The sequence below is a fragment of the Chaetodon auriga genome, chromosome 19 (genome assembly GCF_051107435.1).
Source record: "Chaetodon auriga isolate fChaAug3 chromosome 19, fChaAug3.hap1, whole genome shotgun sequence".
NCBI classification, from domain to species: Eukaryota; Metazoa; Chordata; class Actinopteri; order Chaetodontiformes; family Chaetodontidae; genus Chaetodon; species Chaetodon auriga.
In genome coordinates, this window is record NC_135092.1 from 14474689 (window position 1) to 14491544 (window position 16856).

The following is a 16856-nucleotide window of genomic DNA, read 5'->3' on the forward strand; positions in this document are numbered from 1 at the left end:
TTGCGACAGAGCAACTTCTAAAAATAGCATGTAGAGGAAGAGATGGAGAGACACACACACACACACACACACACACAGAGAGAGAGAGAGAGAGAGAGAGAGAGAGAGAGAAAGAGAGTGAGCTTTGGTCTCCGGAGAGTTAGTTGCATTTGATCTTTTCATAACCATCCCTCCCTCTACGTTTCTAATACATCACATTTTTTCCAATTCCCCCTCTCACTCTCACACCTCCGTCTCTCCCTGATTCCATCTGTCTTCATTTCCCCTCCTTCACCAAATCCCTCTTTACCCACCCCCCACCCCTCTCTTTTGCACACACGTTGGCACGCACGTTATTATCAAGCTGGAAAGGGGGGGGGAGAAGCTGGGACTGCAGCAACAACACAGACAAGAAACAGAACAAGCAGGAGAAAAGAAGCACTGACACATCCAGAGAGACGGACAGGAAAAATAATCGCATGTGGTCACACTGGATTAGCTGCCTGTGTCTGTTCGCCCTGCACAGTGTGTGTGTGCGTGTGTGTGGATGAACTGTGGCAGTCTTTGCTCTACTCTGGGACGCACCACACACAACGGCACACTTACACACATACAAAGCGAGCAAGCACACTACGCGTCCAGATGCCTGTGTCTAAGGTAACGTGTGTTATTTTTTGGACTGGTGTGAAGGTCAAACCGAGAGCTCTGTCTGGAGTCTTGCGGTGGTGTCTCTGTAGTTCAGATTAGGATTATTGTGTTTGTGCTTATTGCTGTGAATATGGTGTAAATATCCTGACTGTGTGTGAATCTGACTGCGTTTTGATTGGGTCTAAGTAGCACTACTTGATCACAGCTGGGGTGTAAATGCTGTCATACATGAAGTCCCAACTATTATTCATATTGCTCAAATTTGTGCAACCAGCGATGTTTTCATTTGTGTTAGTTTGTGCAGGATATTTGGACTGTGTTGTTTCTGTTAACGTGTAGGCAAATGGTTGAACGTGGTTCATTCTTCAGTTAGTTTGGGCTCATGTAGTTCCAGATGCGGGACATTTAATCACTTCACTATCTCTGGGTGCCCTGTTTTTGCTGTTTATTTATGTATAAAATCGTATTTTTGGAGAAACTCTACCACTGTTGACTCAGTATCAGTGGAATTGTGACACTTTTGAGTTCATGTTCTTCTCCCCTCACTAATCAGTACTGAAGCGGTCCCTTCTGTATCAGAAACCATCTTGTTTTGTGTTGAACATTTACCTCTTGAAGTGAACAGTCAGTGACGGATAGTTAGACCCGAGCAGCCGTGTAGGGAGACAGCAGGTACGTGTGTGTGTGTTTGTGTGTGTGTGTTTGTGTGTGTGTGTGTCTGTGCCTTCTACCTCTCAGTGTCAAATGTTCCTTGTCACACTGAGGAGATAAAAAAAACCTTTCCCCTGAGTAGCAGCGAGAGGCTCTTGAGATAACAGAGTGAGAGAAAGGTGAGAGACTTGAGAGAGAGAGTGTGAATGAATGAGTGAGAGACAGAGAGAGGGCACCATGTGGTTCAATTAGACACACAGGTGCAGCAGGTTCATTTGTTTATCTAACAAACAGGTAGGTTTCCATCCATATATAGTGCAAAGTTGAACAGAATTTCCAGAAAATCAGCAAAAGAAAATACTATTAGGAGTTAGTTCACAGAGATAAGCAGCTGGTGCCATTAAAGCACTGTAGAAGAAGATGGTGCAACGGGATGGTGAAATTAAAAGAGTGCCAGTAAAACCTCAAATAGTGGAAATATGCCATTTCTGCTTGTATGTATTCGTTTTGAAGAACGGGGCAGCTTCTTGCTTCTTTGCTCAGCACAGATTTGATGTCGTCTTCAGCAATTTTTAGTCTCTTCATTGGACGTTCAAGTCACGTACTTCTTCTACGTCATGATTTATTTGCTAAGTCTGTTGCTTGAGCGCTTTGTGGCATTATGCTTTTATCAATACACGCACAACTTTTGCACCCCAGCCAAGTATAAAGTGTAAAGTGTGATATTTTTTCACTATCAGTTTTTTGCCACAACTTAAAAATGTGCATAAAAACAGGTGGATAGAAAAGCACCTGCTGATGAAACCATTTTATGTGCTTATATCACATGTTTATTGACATAGATGCATCTCTTATTCATAAGCACTGGTGGTGCCTGTAGTGCAGTCGATTTACAGTTTCACATGTTTAGGGTGTTTTCTTGTTGGCTGTTTTTGTCTCAGTAACCTCTTGAAATGTAATTGCTGGTGTGGAAAAACAGCAGAACCAGAAGCTGCCACCAGCCTGGCTCTGCTGAAAGTGGCTCTACCGTTTCCCAGCTATCTGAAAGTGTTCATGAAGTCTTTCTCTGGCCTCTAGTGTGTAGAACTAATTTCATATGCAGCCAAACAGTACATATCTACAGCCACTCTACAGATGTACACTTTAGGTCTGATTGTTATATCTAGGAATTCAAAAGAGGAATTTAAGAAGAACTGGATTTAGAGATGTGGCCACAAAACCAGGAAGTATAGTGACATTGTCCACACTGGACAGTTATCGAGCAACACTTTTTACAGCGCACACATTTCACACGTATGACCTTTCAGGCTTATGGCTGCTATTAAACAGCTGTTATGGGTTAGTGTTTCCTCTTCAGATGGGACATTTTTACAACGTGCCACGGTTACTGCTCCCTATATGGTGACTGTGGCTTTGTAGCTGCATTGTGTGTGTCATGTATGCAACATGTATGACTGTTTATACTTGTACTACAGGTGTTTGTGTGCGCTCACAATGGATACGGCTCCATTGTGTGCTTTGTGCATCCTGTGGGACCTGGCCGTAGTGCCTTAATGTCTTGACAGAGAAATGAAGGGCGTGGGTGTTGTGTGTGGGTACAAATGGACACAATGTATGTACACATATGTTTGTAGACACATCTGCTGTCACAGAGAGCAGTCAGCATAAACACCGATCACATGCATTCTCTCTGAGCTCTCACCACTCATTTGTCTCTTCTCATTATCGCAATCTCCTCCCTCTCTCTCGTCCCTTCTCCCTTGTTTGTGCAGCTTGGGAGTCTACCTTCTTAGCCTCTTGGGTATTCGCTCTCTCCCTCTCTCTCTCTCTTCCCCCTTCTCTCTCTCTCTCTCTCCCTCTCTCTCTCTATATGCACAGTTCAGCTGACCTAGCCCACACTGAGAGAATCACACACACCAGCCGCAGTTAGCCAGCTACAAACACTCACACACCAGTTTGCCAGAGGAAGTAGGCCACTTTAATGGGGATGTGTGGAGTGCCTGTATCTGCCTTAAGTGGATTGTAACCTGGAACTGCTTCCTCTTGCCAGGTAGGGTTTATAAACCATCACTTTATCTCTCTTCTGTAGAGTGCATCTTCTTTTGTGGCTGACCTGAAAAGAGAGGTGTCATGCAAATGGATTTTTTACGGTGCTTTTCTTCGGCTTTGGAGGAAAAAAGGTTTTTTGAGGGTATTCGTGCAGTTAGTTTATTATATTGTGGTGCTGCTGAGGGACAGGGAGTGGTTTGGCCATACGGAGACAGAGACAAGACGGAGAGATGGGAGGAAAGATAGGAAAAGCAATAAAGGCTTATTTATCACGAGGCATCTTTATGACAGGCTCATATGAGGAGGAGATGGGTGTCAGTGTATTGCTCTCTTTGATTTATTTAACTTCTCTATCTCTATGCTTCTGTTTGTCGGATTGTTTTCTGTTTGTTTTCTTTCTTACCGTCTGTCTTTGTTTTCCTCTGTCTCTACTATCCCTCCATCCACTTTTAGAATTCTCTTTAGTATAACTGCCCCTGTAATATCACCTTTAATAAACAAGAGTTGTGCACAGCATTTTCCCAACAACATATTGTTTACATCCCTCCGCTTGGCACTTTTATTCCAGTCATTTCTGCTCTGGCTGTATGCCAGTGACGTGATTTAGCCCTCCACATGGCTGGGGGGAGTCGTAGGGTAAGAGCACGGGGACTGAGAGGGAGGAACGGCAGGGAGAAAGCCATGAAGACGGCATACTGTAAACCACCTTAGAACCAAGCTGAATGTGATAGAGACAAGAGGAGAGAACAAACAGAGGGACTGGAGGGGGAAAAAAACAACAGGAAGCACACTGGGGAAAATTGCTTCTCTCTTTTCCTCATTAGGGGAATTGTGGGGTTATTCTCTGAGAGAGAGAATTTGTGTTGTTTGTAGGAGTTTGTGTTGTGCCTGTTGATACACAAATAGGCAGATAATTGATAATGCAGCCAATAGTGGGTTGTGTTTGAATGAATTTTACAGTGCAGTGGTGTACAGATATGGAGTGTCTTCCCCTCAATCTTTCCCTTGTTCTTGATCAATAGTGGACAGTGTCAGTGTCACCCATCCCTCTGCAGCGCACACATGCGTGCACACACACACACACACACACACACACACACACACACACACACACACACACACACACACACACGAGACTGAATACTGGTCTTACACAGCCAGCCAGCTTGAACAAATGAGATGTTTGTTAAAACCTGGGAAAAACAATTTCACACACACACAAAACGAAAGACACGAATGAAGCAAAAGATAAATGCATCTTCTCTTGCAATCCTCTTATACACACACACACACACACACACACACACACACACACACACACACACACACACACACACAGGCTCACACAAACATCTCTCCCCGCTCCTCCTATGAAGGCCTTTCGCAGTCTTTTTCAGTGGTCACATTGTCTTCAGCTGCCTGCCGTCACGGGGCAAGTTACGTCAATGACATTTTCTCTCTGAACCCTCAGCTTCTATCAATAATGCCTTTGCATCTTTGGACGTGACACACTCACACACCCCCCAAAAAAACCCAACCCCCATCCCATTTCTCCCCTCTCCTGCTGTCATGGACTGTGGCTGGAAATGGAAATTCACTACTTTGTTTCTTAATGCGATCGCAATGACAAAAATGTGGGCACACACACACACACACATGGGCACATACAGGAAGGCTACATCACCAGCTGAAATATTAATGAGAAGAGGCGTCATGCTAATAAATTGCAGTTGACATCTGCAAGGTATTTCTGTGACCACTGTGTTTCTTACGCAGTTCAATTAGTGTTGCTGACTTTCAGAATACTCCTGCCGCCCTGCTGCACTGCTACCTGAAATGAATGGCAGCATTGTTATAAGTGAACTTCAGTTACATAATGATAATGTTGCAATTGTGATCTGAAAACCAGGCTGTTTTTTTTTTTTTACTTCTTATTGTGCCCAAATGCATCAGTTAAAACTAAAAATCCAGACCTACACAAAAACTAGAACTCTATGAGAACATGAAACATTTCTATGATGACTCCATGCCAGTGACAGCTGTGGCTGGAGGCATTGTGTTTGTAGGTTGTCCGTCAGTCCCAGTCTTTTGAACTCAGTATCTCAGGAAGGCCTTGAGGGAATTTCTTTTGGCACGGACATTCAGTTGAACTCAAGGATGAACTGATTCGAATTCAAAAGTCAAAGGTCAAGGTCGCTGCAGTCATAAAACACTTTTCTGGCTCAAGAATTCATATGCTAATTATGACCAAATTTCACACAAATGTCTCACAGGATAAAACGATGAAGTCATTTTATGTCCAAAAGGTCAAAGGTCAACTTCACTGCAGCGTCATAATCTGCAAAAACACTCTTCTGTCCATTATTCAGCATCATAACTCAGGAACAGAAGAATGATTGTGACCATATTTCACATTTGGTCAGACACTGAATTGGCGACACTAATGTTGGGTGTCCACCTTGAAACCGTGCTGATTGTAATGAACTTCGGGATTGAAGATGTGTGTGAAGCAGCCGCGTTTTACAACCAGAGCTTCTTTGCTGCAACATCCATATCTGAAACATTGTAGTTCACCATAAGCTCAATGGTTTTACTGACACTGAGCTTCAGGTGGTTGCTGTTGCACCATGTGATGAAGCTCTCTGCACTCCTCTGTAAGGACAGTCTGTAAGTGAAGACAGCATGTCTCTCACTGGAATTTATTCCCTGGAATCTTGACTTGCATTTCACCAAAATTCCTTCAAAATCTCCACTATGGTATCAGTCTGGACAGACATGAATGTAAACTGCAGCTTGACTGCTTGGCAGAGGCACACAACTGCGAGGCGGTAATTCTAGTGACTCTCTTAAGCCATTAATCTTTTGATGCCATTTTTGTTTTTTATGGGTCAGTTGAAAAGACTTTAATGTTCCCAGTGTTCACCTCAAATCTTGTCCTCCTGGATTTCTTTGATCCACAGACCCCTTTTTTTCCACTTGCCCCTCCATTTTCCGTTTTCTCCCTCCCTTTCGGCCTAATCACAATGGAGGGTTGTGACGTATAAACGACTATAACCGTCTCATCACTCTTCTCCCAGTGAAATCGAGGGTAAAATAGGCCGGTGCATTGCGGTGCATATAATGAGGCCATTCAGAGATTGATCATCAATATGGTCTGGCCCCTTGATGAGTTATTGGTATTACACAAAGCAATAAAGGCTCTTAAATCTTCAGACGACAGATTGTTCCAGACAGCACATGTCAACACATGCCAAATATACATTTAGCTGGCGCAGACATGCACACAAATCTACAGGTACACATACAATATTTCAAAGAAGAAACAAGCATAAGGATGATTATCAGACAGGAAACTGCATGACAAGCTTATCAGCATACACACCTCCTCCAAATGAGACAGAACATGTGGGAGTCTTTTGTAATGTATAACCTGTGATTGCAGGAATGTAGAAAATGAACCGTGTGTTTGTGTAAGTGTGTGTGAGTTTATGTAACAACCTGTGACGTGGGTTGGAGCAAATGATTTCACTTAAGGCAAATAAACAACTTGGGCTATGTGTGTATGAAAAGGAGTTAGTGGAAAATGAGGACGTGGTTCTCTTCACAAACTTTGTAGAAAACAAGTTCGCTGTCCCTGTTGAGGCAGATAACAAGCAGGATCACACCCAAAAGAGCCTCTAAATGAATGAATGAATTTTAAATTTAGTTTTAGTTTAAGTCGGGTGGTTTAAAGTCAATTTTACTCTCTTTTTTTTAAGTTTGTGTATTGGTCATAAGTTGATGTTACTGGATATTTCTCATTATTGGTTATCAGAGACTAATAATGACTAATAAACCTGACAGAACACAGTATTTATATATTGAATTTGGCGTCATGTTGCACTCAGTAGAACTCCAATTTAATAAATCAGCAGTTCTAAAAATGTGCAATTTGCATTGTTCAGGCAGATGAGCATTATAGGGGACACGTCACATTTATTCATGTTACATGGATTCAAAATTTATACCGAGTCATGTTAAATGTTTGCCGAATGAATTATTGCCTGTTTATGAATCATAAGAAATTATAAATGATCTTTCAGAAGAAGTAGATATTTACAGTTCAGCTTGGCTTCATTGAATTTAGTCATTTGTAAATGGAGTAAGGCAAACAGGGCAGAGCCCCAGGTTCGTGAGTGGGAAGCTGTGAAGGCATCACGTCCTTGCTGCGAAGCTGAAGGGAGGACATCCATGCGAGGTATTGCCCTCCTCGGCAAGCAACTTGATCGAAAAGCAACCGTGTGTCACTTGTTTTTAAATCAGAGGAGTTGGCTGTATATCCAGTACCATCCCCAGATGAACACGAGAGTTAGAAGGTGGACTGGAAGATGGACTCCTGTCGTGTTCCTTGTCTCATCTGTCAATGTAAGAAGACAGTGTAAATAAAAGGAGAGCAAGTGTGAAAGTACCCAGTTTGTTCCTATTTCTTGTTCTCACTGTGTTCATTTTATGATTCCTCTCTGGGCTATGTAAGCAGGAAGTCTTTGTCTAGACGCCACTGACCTCACATATCCTTTGAAGAAATCAATGAGCTAAGGCAGTGGGCAAAGAAAACGAAAGAACGGGATAAACAAGAGTAATGCAGACTGATTGGGTGGAGTTACATCACCTAGGCATCCTGCCAGCCAACTTGCTGTCGTACAGATCCTCCACCGAGTTAGAGAGTTGAGGCAGAGGGAGTGGCAAAGAGGAAGAGAAGAGAAAACACGGCCTTTTCCTTGGCAGTGCACAATATTTTTAACAGCATCGCTAATTGAGTTGAGATGGATTTATTAAGTTTGGACGTGGATTTGGCAAGTGTAATGGTGGAAACATTAAACCATTAATATCAGACTAAGTAGAGGTAGGCAGGGGAAGGCTTTAATGCTCTTTAATGTAATGTCTTACTTAAAAACAACCAGGGCACAGGAAATTAAAAGGAGAAAAGGGAAAGGAGGAAAAGGAAGGAAAGAGATGAGGATGAAAGATGACACCTTGAAATTGAGACGCGGGAGAGGTCGAGGGAAACTACGATGGCAAAGTTCAAAGGTACAGCTTTAGCTTTTGGAGAACGCACAGCACAGCTGCTCCCCTGGGATGGGTCGCTCATCACCATGGTAACTGTGAGACAAAGTTCACATGATTGTCTCTGGCTGACTGTCCAAAGGAGTGTGTGTGTGTGTGTGTGTGTGTGTGTGTGTGTGTGTGTGTGTGTGTGTGTTTTCCTGTCGTTCTATCTTTATGAGAAGACTCTGACCTTCCGAATGAGATTTCTTTTTTTTTTTTTGCAAAGGAGGTCATTTGTGTCAGGCTTCGTTTCTTAAGGGAGACATCTTGGAAGTAGGACTTTTGGAGGTATTCACTGCTCTCACCTGGTTTCTTCTGGGTTTCTTTTCCACCCAGTTGACATAGTTACTCCAAGCATGACTCATGAATGAGTAATTCGGCCTGGACCTTAGATAGTAATAAAAACAGGGGTTGTGATTTTTTATTTTTTTTTTTAGATTTGCTATTTGGAGTAGGCTCACTAGACAGCTGAGTGCAAGTGCAACATCATTTCTATCCGTATTCCATCAGTCCATCCATCCAATTTAAAGTCCAATATGTGTAGAATTTTATGTTCAAATTCAATTTGCAACATGTAAATTGTGAGATATTTTTACATTTCTGGGTACAGTTTCTGAACTCTGTCTCTGTAGTTATGCAATTAAAAGTCTGTAACTGCAGGAAACAAGGTCAAGGGCAGCTTCCCTCCACGGCCCATTTCGACTTTAAAAACCAAATTTCCTATTTTGAGACTCCCAAGGCTGACAAGCATGCATATGTATTTGGCATGCGCTGTTTGTGGCATATGATTTGTCTGTGTGCAAAAAGTTGTACAGCATCCGTGTTGCTTGTCACAGGGGAAGGGACTGACCACACTGAAAAAAAATTGGAGTGACATTTACTTAAAAAAAGCTAGGCAAGTTTTTCCACACGGAAATCCCTTGTAATTTTTACTCAGGATAATTCTAAGTAGCATTTACTTCCTAAAAACACCTTTTCTTTACAAAAAATACTCAAGTAAATCTCACAAGCAGTACTCGCCCATTGGAAGTAAATTTTACTTAATTACCATTGCATTTTAATTGCAAAATCCAGTTAAATATTTCTGGTGGTTCTTACTCTTATTTAACTAAGCTTTTCTTTGTTTAATTCTATGAAATGATTAAGTAATATTTACTTGAATTAAATTTAATTTATGACCTCACATTACCACAATAAATTTGTTGCCATTTCTGTGAAGTGAATAAATAAATAAACATTTTCAATTTTTCAAATGGACATTTTATTTTCCCGTTTGCACTGACATATATGTATGTCAACATAACATCATAACCTTCCTTTGGTGTACATGAACAAGGATTGAAAACACACACACACACCTCTGTCTCATTACAGACAGACACCCACTCACGCATGCATGCATGCACACACACTCCTGTCCACACACAATAGGGCTGAGAAACAGTGAACAGCCTTTAAAATCTAATAAACACAGCTTTTTTATTGCAGGTGAGGTATCCTCCCACACACTCAATGGAGAATTAGTGTGAATATCCTCCGACACCTCTTTCCCCTCTTGGCTGACATCCTGTGAAAACATATACAACTAGAATTAGAAATCAATGGCTGAGTCTAGATTTCAAACAGTTTGTGAAAGGGAGGTTGAATAACATGGAACAGTTAAAAATGCGGTAACACTTAACAATAAGGTACACAAAAAAAGAGAAGTTACTGAGGAACTAATGAAGAACTCATGAGTAGTTACTGAGGAACTGAGGTACACAAAATTAGAGTAGATTAAAATTAAATTAAATTAACCCTCTTCTCTGATTCAAACCTACATATCTTACACACCCATCTCATGTTGTTGCACCTGAAAAATACAAATTCAATACATAAAAACTAAGCCTGTGTTCTCTGTTCCTAATCATTACGAATTTGATCTTACCTTATCTCAGCTGTGGACTGGAAGTTGCAAAGTGATGAGCAAATGACCTTCTAGGTTCTGTAAAAGGGAAAAAAGTGTTATCTATGAACTTTTTAAATACATTTCTATTAACACAGCCACAGTCGACCCAGACAGACAGACAGACATACAGACACAGACACACACGTTTGTACTTCTATCTCCATGGGGACTCTCATTGACATAATGCATTACCTAGCTCCTTACCCTAAACCTAACCAAAACCCAATTCAAACATAAACTCTAAAACCAAGTCTTCATCCTCACAAAGAGACAGTTAGTCCCCACCAGTATAGTAAAAGTCAGAATTTTGTCCCCATGTGAATGGAAAAACACACACACACACGCGGACGCGATATTCCTCTCAAATGCGGGTATCCGGTTTTGCACTTGTTTTCATCCGAACTTTGCAAACATGGTCGGGAGTTGCAGAAGACTATGGGGCGACACATACACAGACACACAAAACCTACAAACAAGGTTGGGGCAGAGGACTAGCTGACCGGTGGGATCGAACGGGAGGGCTGCGGCTCGCGCTGGAATTTCGTAGGCGCGTCCAGTTTGAACCCAACTTTGAATTTGACCTGCGAAGGTGGTTGGGTGGGTCTGGGTCATACCCATAGGTCATACCAGACAGCACAATCACATTCGCTCAGCGTTAACGTTATATCTGTTAAACGTTTATCATATTACCATGCAAGCCAGCCATTCCACCCAGCAACATATCCAACTTTGATAAAACCACAGCCTCCAGGCAAAAACGACAAGTGCGCTAGCTAGCTAACATTAGCAGAAGACGACGACGACGACTAAAAACGAGCCGCACCGACTTACACGAAAAATAACACATAAAACGGGCCTCACAACGTTTGTGTGCTTGTTAGTTTTTGTCAAGACTTACCTCCGCGGTCCCATGTCGACTAAAATCCCACTGCTGATCGACGGTCTCAGGTGTCCACATGTGCGAGGGAAGAAGCACTCAACAGCGCAGCGTGCAACGAACGGCCTCTGACGTCGCACACCGAGTGCAAAGGAGGTTGCCAGGTTCACTGATATCACCCAAGTACATTTTACTTGCACATTTCAACTAATAAAGTTAATGGAGTAGTTTAGTGAATATTACTTGGAATAAAGAGTAAAATTTATATGCAAAATTGAGGATGCATTCTTACAAACAAACACCAAGTAACAAACCACATGAAAACCGACATTTTAAAGTAAAAGCACTCAAATGTTATTTGTTTGTAGAATTATATACGTAATTGAAGTAATAATTACAGGGACAAAAAATCATTTTTTTCAGTGCAGTTTTCTGTAGTAAAAAAAATATAATTTAATTGATTTGGCCATTTCAAAGCCTTTTCCTCACTTTCGTGTGACTTCACAGTGGCCATGTTGGGAGTCGCCAAAGTTAGCAGGATACATCCTCTGCAGACCACGAATGTCATATCACCATGATACTTCAACCACGCTGTTTGTGTGACTTAAACACTTGAATTTCCTGGTTCATTTCAGCCTGATAGGAGTCGAATATTTCTCTCATGGAAAAATAGCATTTTTTGTCTTCTGTTTGTGGCTATTTTTGCTTTATTTGACAGATGCAGTAGAGATCTGAGAGGAAAGGGGGTGTGTTTTCTGCACATTGCACATACAGAATTGTGTAAAATGGTGTAAAAATGTCAGAAGCCTCTCAGGCTGCCTCCAGGCCTTGAGCACAGTCTCTAACATGATGAAGCAGAGTTTTAGCTCATCGAACACATGGAGTTAGCTTGCCAGTAAGGCATTAAATCACATCTTCTCAGTGAGCTGAATCCAATCTTTTGCTGTTTGACTCTTCGCCACACAAATGACAAAAAAAAAAAAAAAAAGACCCATCCATTTCCAAAATTATGTTTCGAAATTCATATTCGTACAATTCATTTATCATTCTTGATAGCTTATTTTAGTGCCTTCTATCTCAGAGAAATATTGCCTGAAAGGGTTAGAGCTAAGTGGCCATTCGCTAGTTAGAGCGGTAATGCTAGTCGTAGTCTAATCTACAGTAAAAAACCAAGATGGACAGTTTCCAAGATTTAGTCTTCTCTCCTGCTTTATGTCTTTCCCTCTGCCCTCTTCCACTTACTCATCTCATTTCTGTGTCATTACCATTCACTGACTCCCCTCCTCCCTTCTGCTTGTCTTATCCACTTTGTCTCCGCCATCTATTCACTCTCTTACCCTGCATCCCACTCTCCCTGCCTTTTAGTGCTGGTTTTGTTTCCACGCTTAATTGAGGCAATGCCAGACATTGTATTGTGTTGAATCATTGATGACTCTGAGCCGCATTTGAGTACACGTGTATCGTGTTTGCATGTATACGTGCACGCAGCACATTAGCTTTTCATTTAGCTCTTGAAGCTGGTTCATTGAAGAGAGGATATGAATGTGGTAAATGTCATAATAGGAAAATGCTTTGAAGATGAAGACGTTTGCTGATACTTGATGTCTTTTCACGACACGAGGACAGACTAGAAAGACACGAGGGGTTAACTCGACTTTCTGTGTGTTTGTGTTTCTGTGAGCGTGAGAGGGAACAAGTGTATCTGACAGGACAGGTGGCTCCATTGTGTCTCAGTCCATATCTTCAGCAGTCAGGGTTTTATGTATGTAAGACAGGGGAAGAGAGATGGGGGTCAGCGAGGTCGAGAGAGGGAAAGAGAAACTGTGTAAATCTCGTGTCTGCATAAATGACGGACAGAAGAATAAATGTTTATCCCATCGTAAAACAATAAAAAGTCATAATTTTTCAGACAGTGACTCCCTGTCCGCCATGGACAAAGAAAGAACAGGAAAAGGAGGGGCAGAAAGGGATAAAGACAGAGGCTTTACTTCCACTTTCCTCCAAGGGGGCTTTTATGAAAGTGCATGTCATTCTAAAAATACCCCTCATACACCCAGTGCATCAGTGAGAAGCCTTGATGTCTTGGTTGTAACACTACTGCGAAGCATTTGGATGGGATCACGGCAAGGTTAAGAGGGAATTAGAAGGGAAAATGAGAGGTCTGGATCACCTTGGGGCACTTGTATATATCCATGAACATCAACACAAGCAAAGTTTATATTTGTAGCCCTGAGTCACTGCCCACGTCTCCAAGAGCTTCACTGTGGCCACAAATGGTAAATGAAACCGACACCAGCCAAACAAACAAGCAAGCAAAGGTTTGATAAACGTCGGGTTGTGCTGCTCAGAGGAAGATCCCCTGCCAGAATGATAAGTCATCCTGAAAAATAATATAGAGCAGGGGCTGCCACTAGGTGTGTCCAAGGACCAGTTTTCAGTTCTCCTCTTTAGGGGCTTGGAAGTTGCTTGAATTGCAGATTCGTTTGATGTTTGAACTCCACCATCATTACCAGCACTCATGTGATATATAACCCCTCCAGTGTGCTCTGGGTCTATCCCTGCGTCTCCTTCAGGTTGCACGGGTCCAAATAACTTCAAAAGGGAGGAGCCCAGGAGGCATCCTTATCAGATGTCCAAAGCACCTCAGCTCGGTCCTTTTAATGCAAAGGAACAGCGGCTTTTCTGGCTCCTTCCGGATGTCTGAGCTCGTTACCCATCTCTAAGGAAGAGCTCTGCCACTCCACATAGGAAATTCATATTTCATATCCACTCTTTCATTCTTTTAGTCCCTACCCAAGGCTTGTGACCATACCTGTGGATTGGAATGTAGATCGACTGGTAAACTGAGAGCTGAGCCTGACAACGGAGCTCCCCCTTCACCGGCACAATGCCTGCATTACTGATGCTGCCGCACCAATCTGCCTGTTTGTTGAATTTGAACCTCACCGTTGAACAAGACCACAAGATACTTGATCTGCTTTGCTTGGGACAGCAACTCACCCCCAGCAGTCTGCCATGGCCTCAGACTTGGAGTTACAGACTCTCTTGGTGGTGTGTGCTAGAGGTCACGGTCTGACGAAGTCAACAGAACGACATCATCTCCAAACAGCAGAGAGGCGATTCTGAGGTGCCCAGACTGGACACTCTAACTGCTTCTGCATCTTCAGATCCTGTCCATGAAGTTCTAGGACAATGGTGGCAAAAGGCAACTCCCAGTGATGCAACTCTTATTTGGAGGCCAGACCTTTAGCCAATGTATTGTATTTAAACGTCTTTAAGTCATGACTGTTGTGGAGCGATCAGATATTGTTTATGTGTCTGAGAGATTAAATGGATCTGTCATTAATCAAGGTTGCAGTTAGAGCCAGCATCTCTCTCCTCACTAAAAGATATCAAGTTTCTATCTGTAAGCTACAAAACTGTTGCTGTCAGAAAACTGCAGTCTTTCTGCTACATTGTTTGGGCTCATTTCAGCACCGTGCCCGATGCTGTAATTTGAATATGCAGAACAAGGCACTGAATTACTTTCTACACAGGAAAATTAATTATCAGATAGAAGAATAGTGTCATTTTCACTGGGATTCAATTCGGCTTGATTAATTTTATTATTTCTAAAACATTCCTGGAACCCTTGAAAATGCCCAATATGGGAAAATATCGGATTCCTCAGACCCTCAACCACCATATGATAAACACACACATACAAGCCTTGGTGTGATAAATAAGTCTGGTACAAGACATCAGAGGAAAAAGTTTGTAAGCGGTTATTCGTGTGTGTACACAAAGACAAGAAATGAGACTGAGCAGCGTCTTGAGGTTTTCCAGCCCACATTACAAAAATATGAGGTCATATTGTTGCAGGAGACACAGTGACCTTAATTCCAGACCTCAGTGTCCTGTATCCAGACATACTATATTCAGATTGTGCCTGCATTCATAAAGATCACAATCACGCCATTAACTATCCAAATAACCACATACATTACTTCTGCCACTAGTCCAGGTCAATAAAGACTGATTTCTATTGACAGACTCTAATGATAGCATGTATATGAGCTTCATCTTCAGACAGTACAGATAACATTAGTTCAAGGATTGTTTTTCTGAGTCGCTCTGAACTAAAAGTCCTTAAAGGTCTTTACAGAGTTCACCAATCAAGGTCGAAAGTTTAGAGGCGAGTACAATGAGGGCAAGAGTATGTGGGGAAACTAATTTGAGCTGCAAAAGTACACAAACAGCTTGTGAAATATCATGCGAGCCGTCTGAGAGGCAGCATGATCTCCAATTAGAGCAGAGCATCTTGTGACTGCAGCTTGTCATCATGGGTTAAGTTAGGCAGCACAAAGAGGCCCTTCATAGGAACTTGCTGCAGATTTGAAGAAGGTAAATTGATTTTCCTTGTTGTAATACATTTTTAATACTTTATTAAAGTTGTGCTCATCCTTATTTTATTTTGGTAAAAAAGCTAACTTTATAAGCATTTCCTTTATTCGGCTTGACGTATTCGGCATCAGTGAAAACTTTATGATCTTCAGTCAAATTTTAAATACAGTTCTGTGACTTTGAATGGTATTGTCCCACTCAAAATGCATTTGTAATCATCCTCCCACTGAGGGCTCTGCAAGCTTGAAGAGGTTACAGCAGCACTTAAAACCAGCAGATTTCAGGAAGGAGCTGATGCAGATAGATTGCAAAAGGCAGAGGGTGAGGACAGGCAGTGTGCTGTGTGTGCTTGCACGATACACACGTGCACATTAGCTTGTAACAGGAATATTGTGTTTGGCCCTGGGAAGTGGGTGAGGGAAGACCTGTATGTGTGTGGTCATTTGGGCTAGAGAGAAAATTACAGTATGTTGAAATGATAGAAGCATATCAGGGAGAAGATTGGCGGGTAAACAGATGTGTGGCTGGTGGCAACAGTTTGTAGCAGTAATTGTGTTAATTTCTGCAAGAGGTTCAGCTTGGTTTTTATTCCACAGTGCCAAAGGGCACAGTACCAGTTAGTTTGACAGAATAAGTGCAGCAAGCTGCAGTGTAGTACTGTAGCTACAGCAACACAAGTGAGCAAAACAGCAATATATCACAGTATGAACTCACTCAGGCACTGATATTGCAATGTGGTCTGTTCTAGTTGAGCCTTTTATCAGTCACATGAATGAGAATTAACATTGGGCACGACAATTTGTTATTCAGTATAGTACAGCCCCCAAAATATATTAAACAGACTGTGATCATTTGCTAATCCTTTTTGACATCTCCTCAATTGAAAACAGCACAAAGTCAATATATTTAATGTTTGACCTCATCAGCTTCATTGATTTTTGTAAACATGTTTGGACAGGAGCAGCTAAAGACTGGGAAAGTTGTGGAATGCTCCAAAAACACCTGTCTGGGACATTCCACAAGTAAACAGGTTCATTGGTAACAGGTGGTAGTACCATGATTGGGTATGAAAGGGGCATCCTGGAAAGGCTCAGTTATATTCCTGCTCCAGGAAGTATGGCTCTGGCCCCTCCTGTCCCAGCTCACAGGACATGAAAGACTCTGCTGTGCTCGGTCAGGGTCCACTGTGTAGTCCGTCTGTTGGGCAGGTCACGGCAGGACTGTCATCGCTCACTC

General features: G+C 42.1%; 1 protein-coding gene across 6 annotated transcripts in view; it reads left to right on the top strand.

Moving 5' to 3' along the window:
• Nucleotides 1–16856, top strand: part of rgs3a (regulator of G protein signaling 3a) — a 120890-nt gene that overhangs the window by 66489 nt on the left and 37545 nt on the right. The window contains exon 1 of one of the 6 annotated variants that reach the window (XM_076757345.1): nucleotides 340–636. The exons of 4 other annotated variants lie outside the window; for them this stretch is intronic. In XM_076757345.1, the coding sequence (XP_076613460.1) occupies nucleotides 622–636 (15 nt within the window). In that variant the 5' untranslated portion in view covers nucleotides 340–621. Of the gene's footprint in view, nucleotides 1–339; nucleotides 637–3173; nucleotides 3329–16856 lie in introns of those variants that run through there. One more of the 6 variants, XM_076757344.1, reaches the window with a different exon arrangement.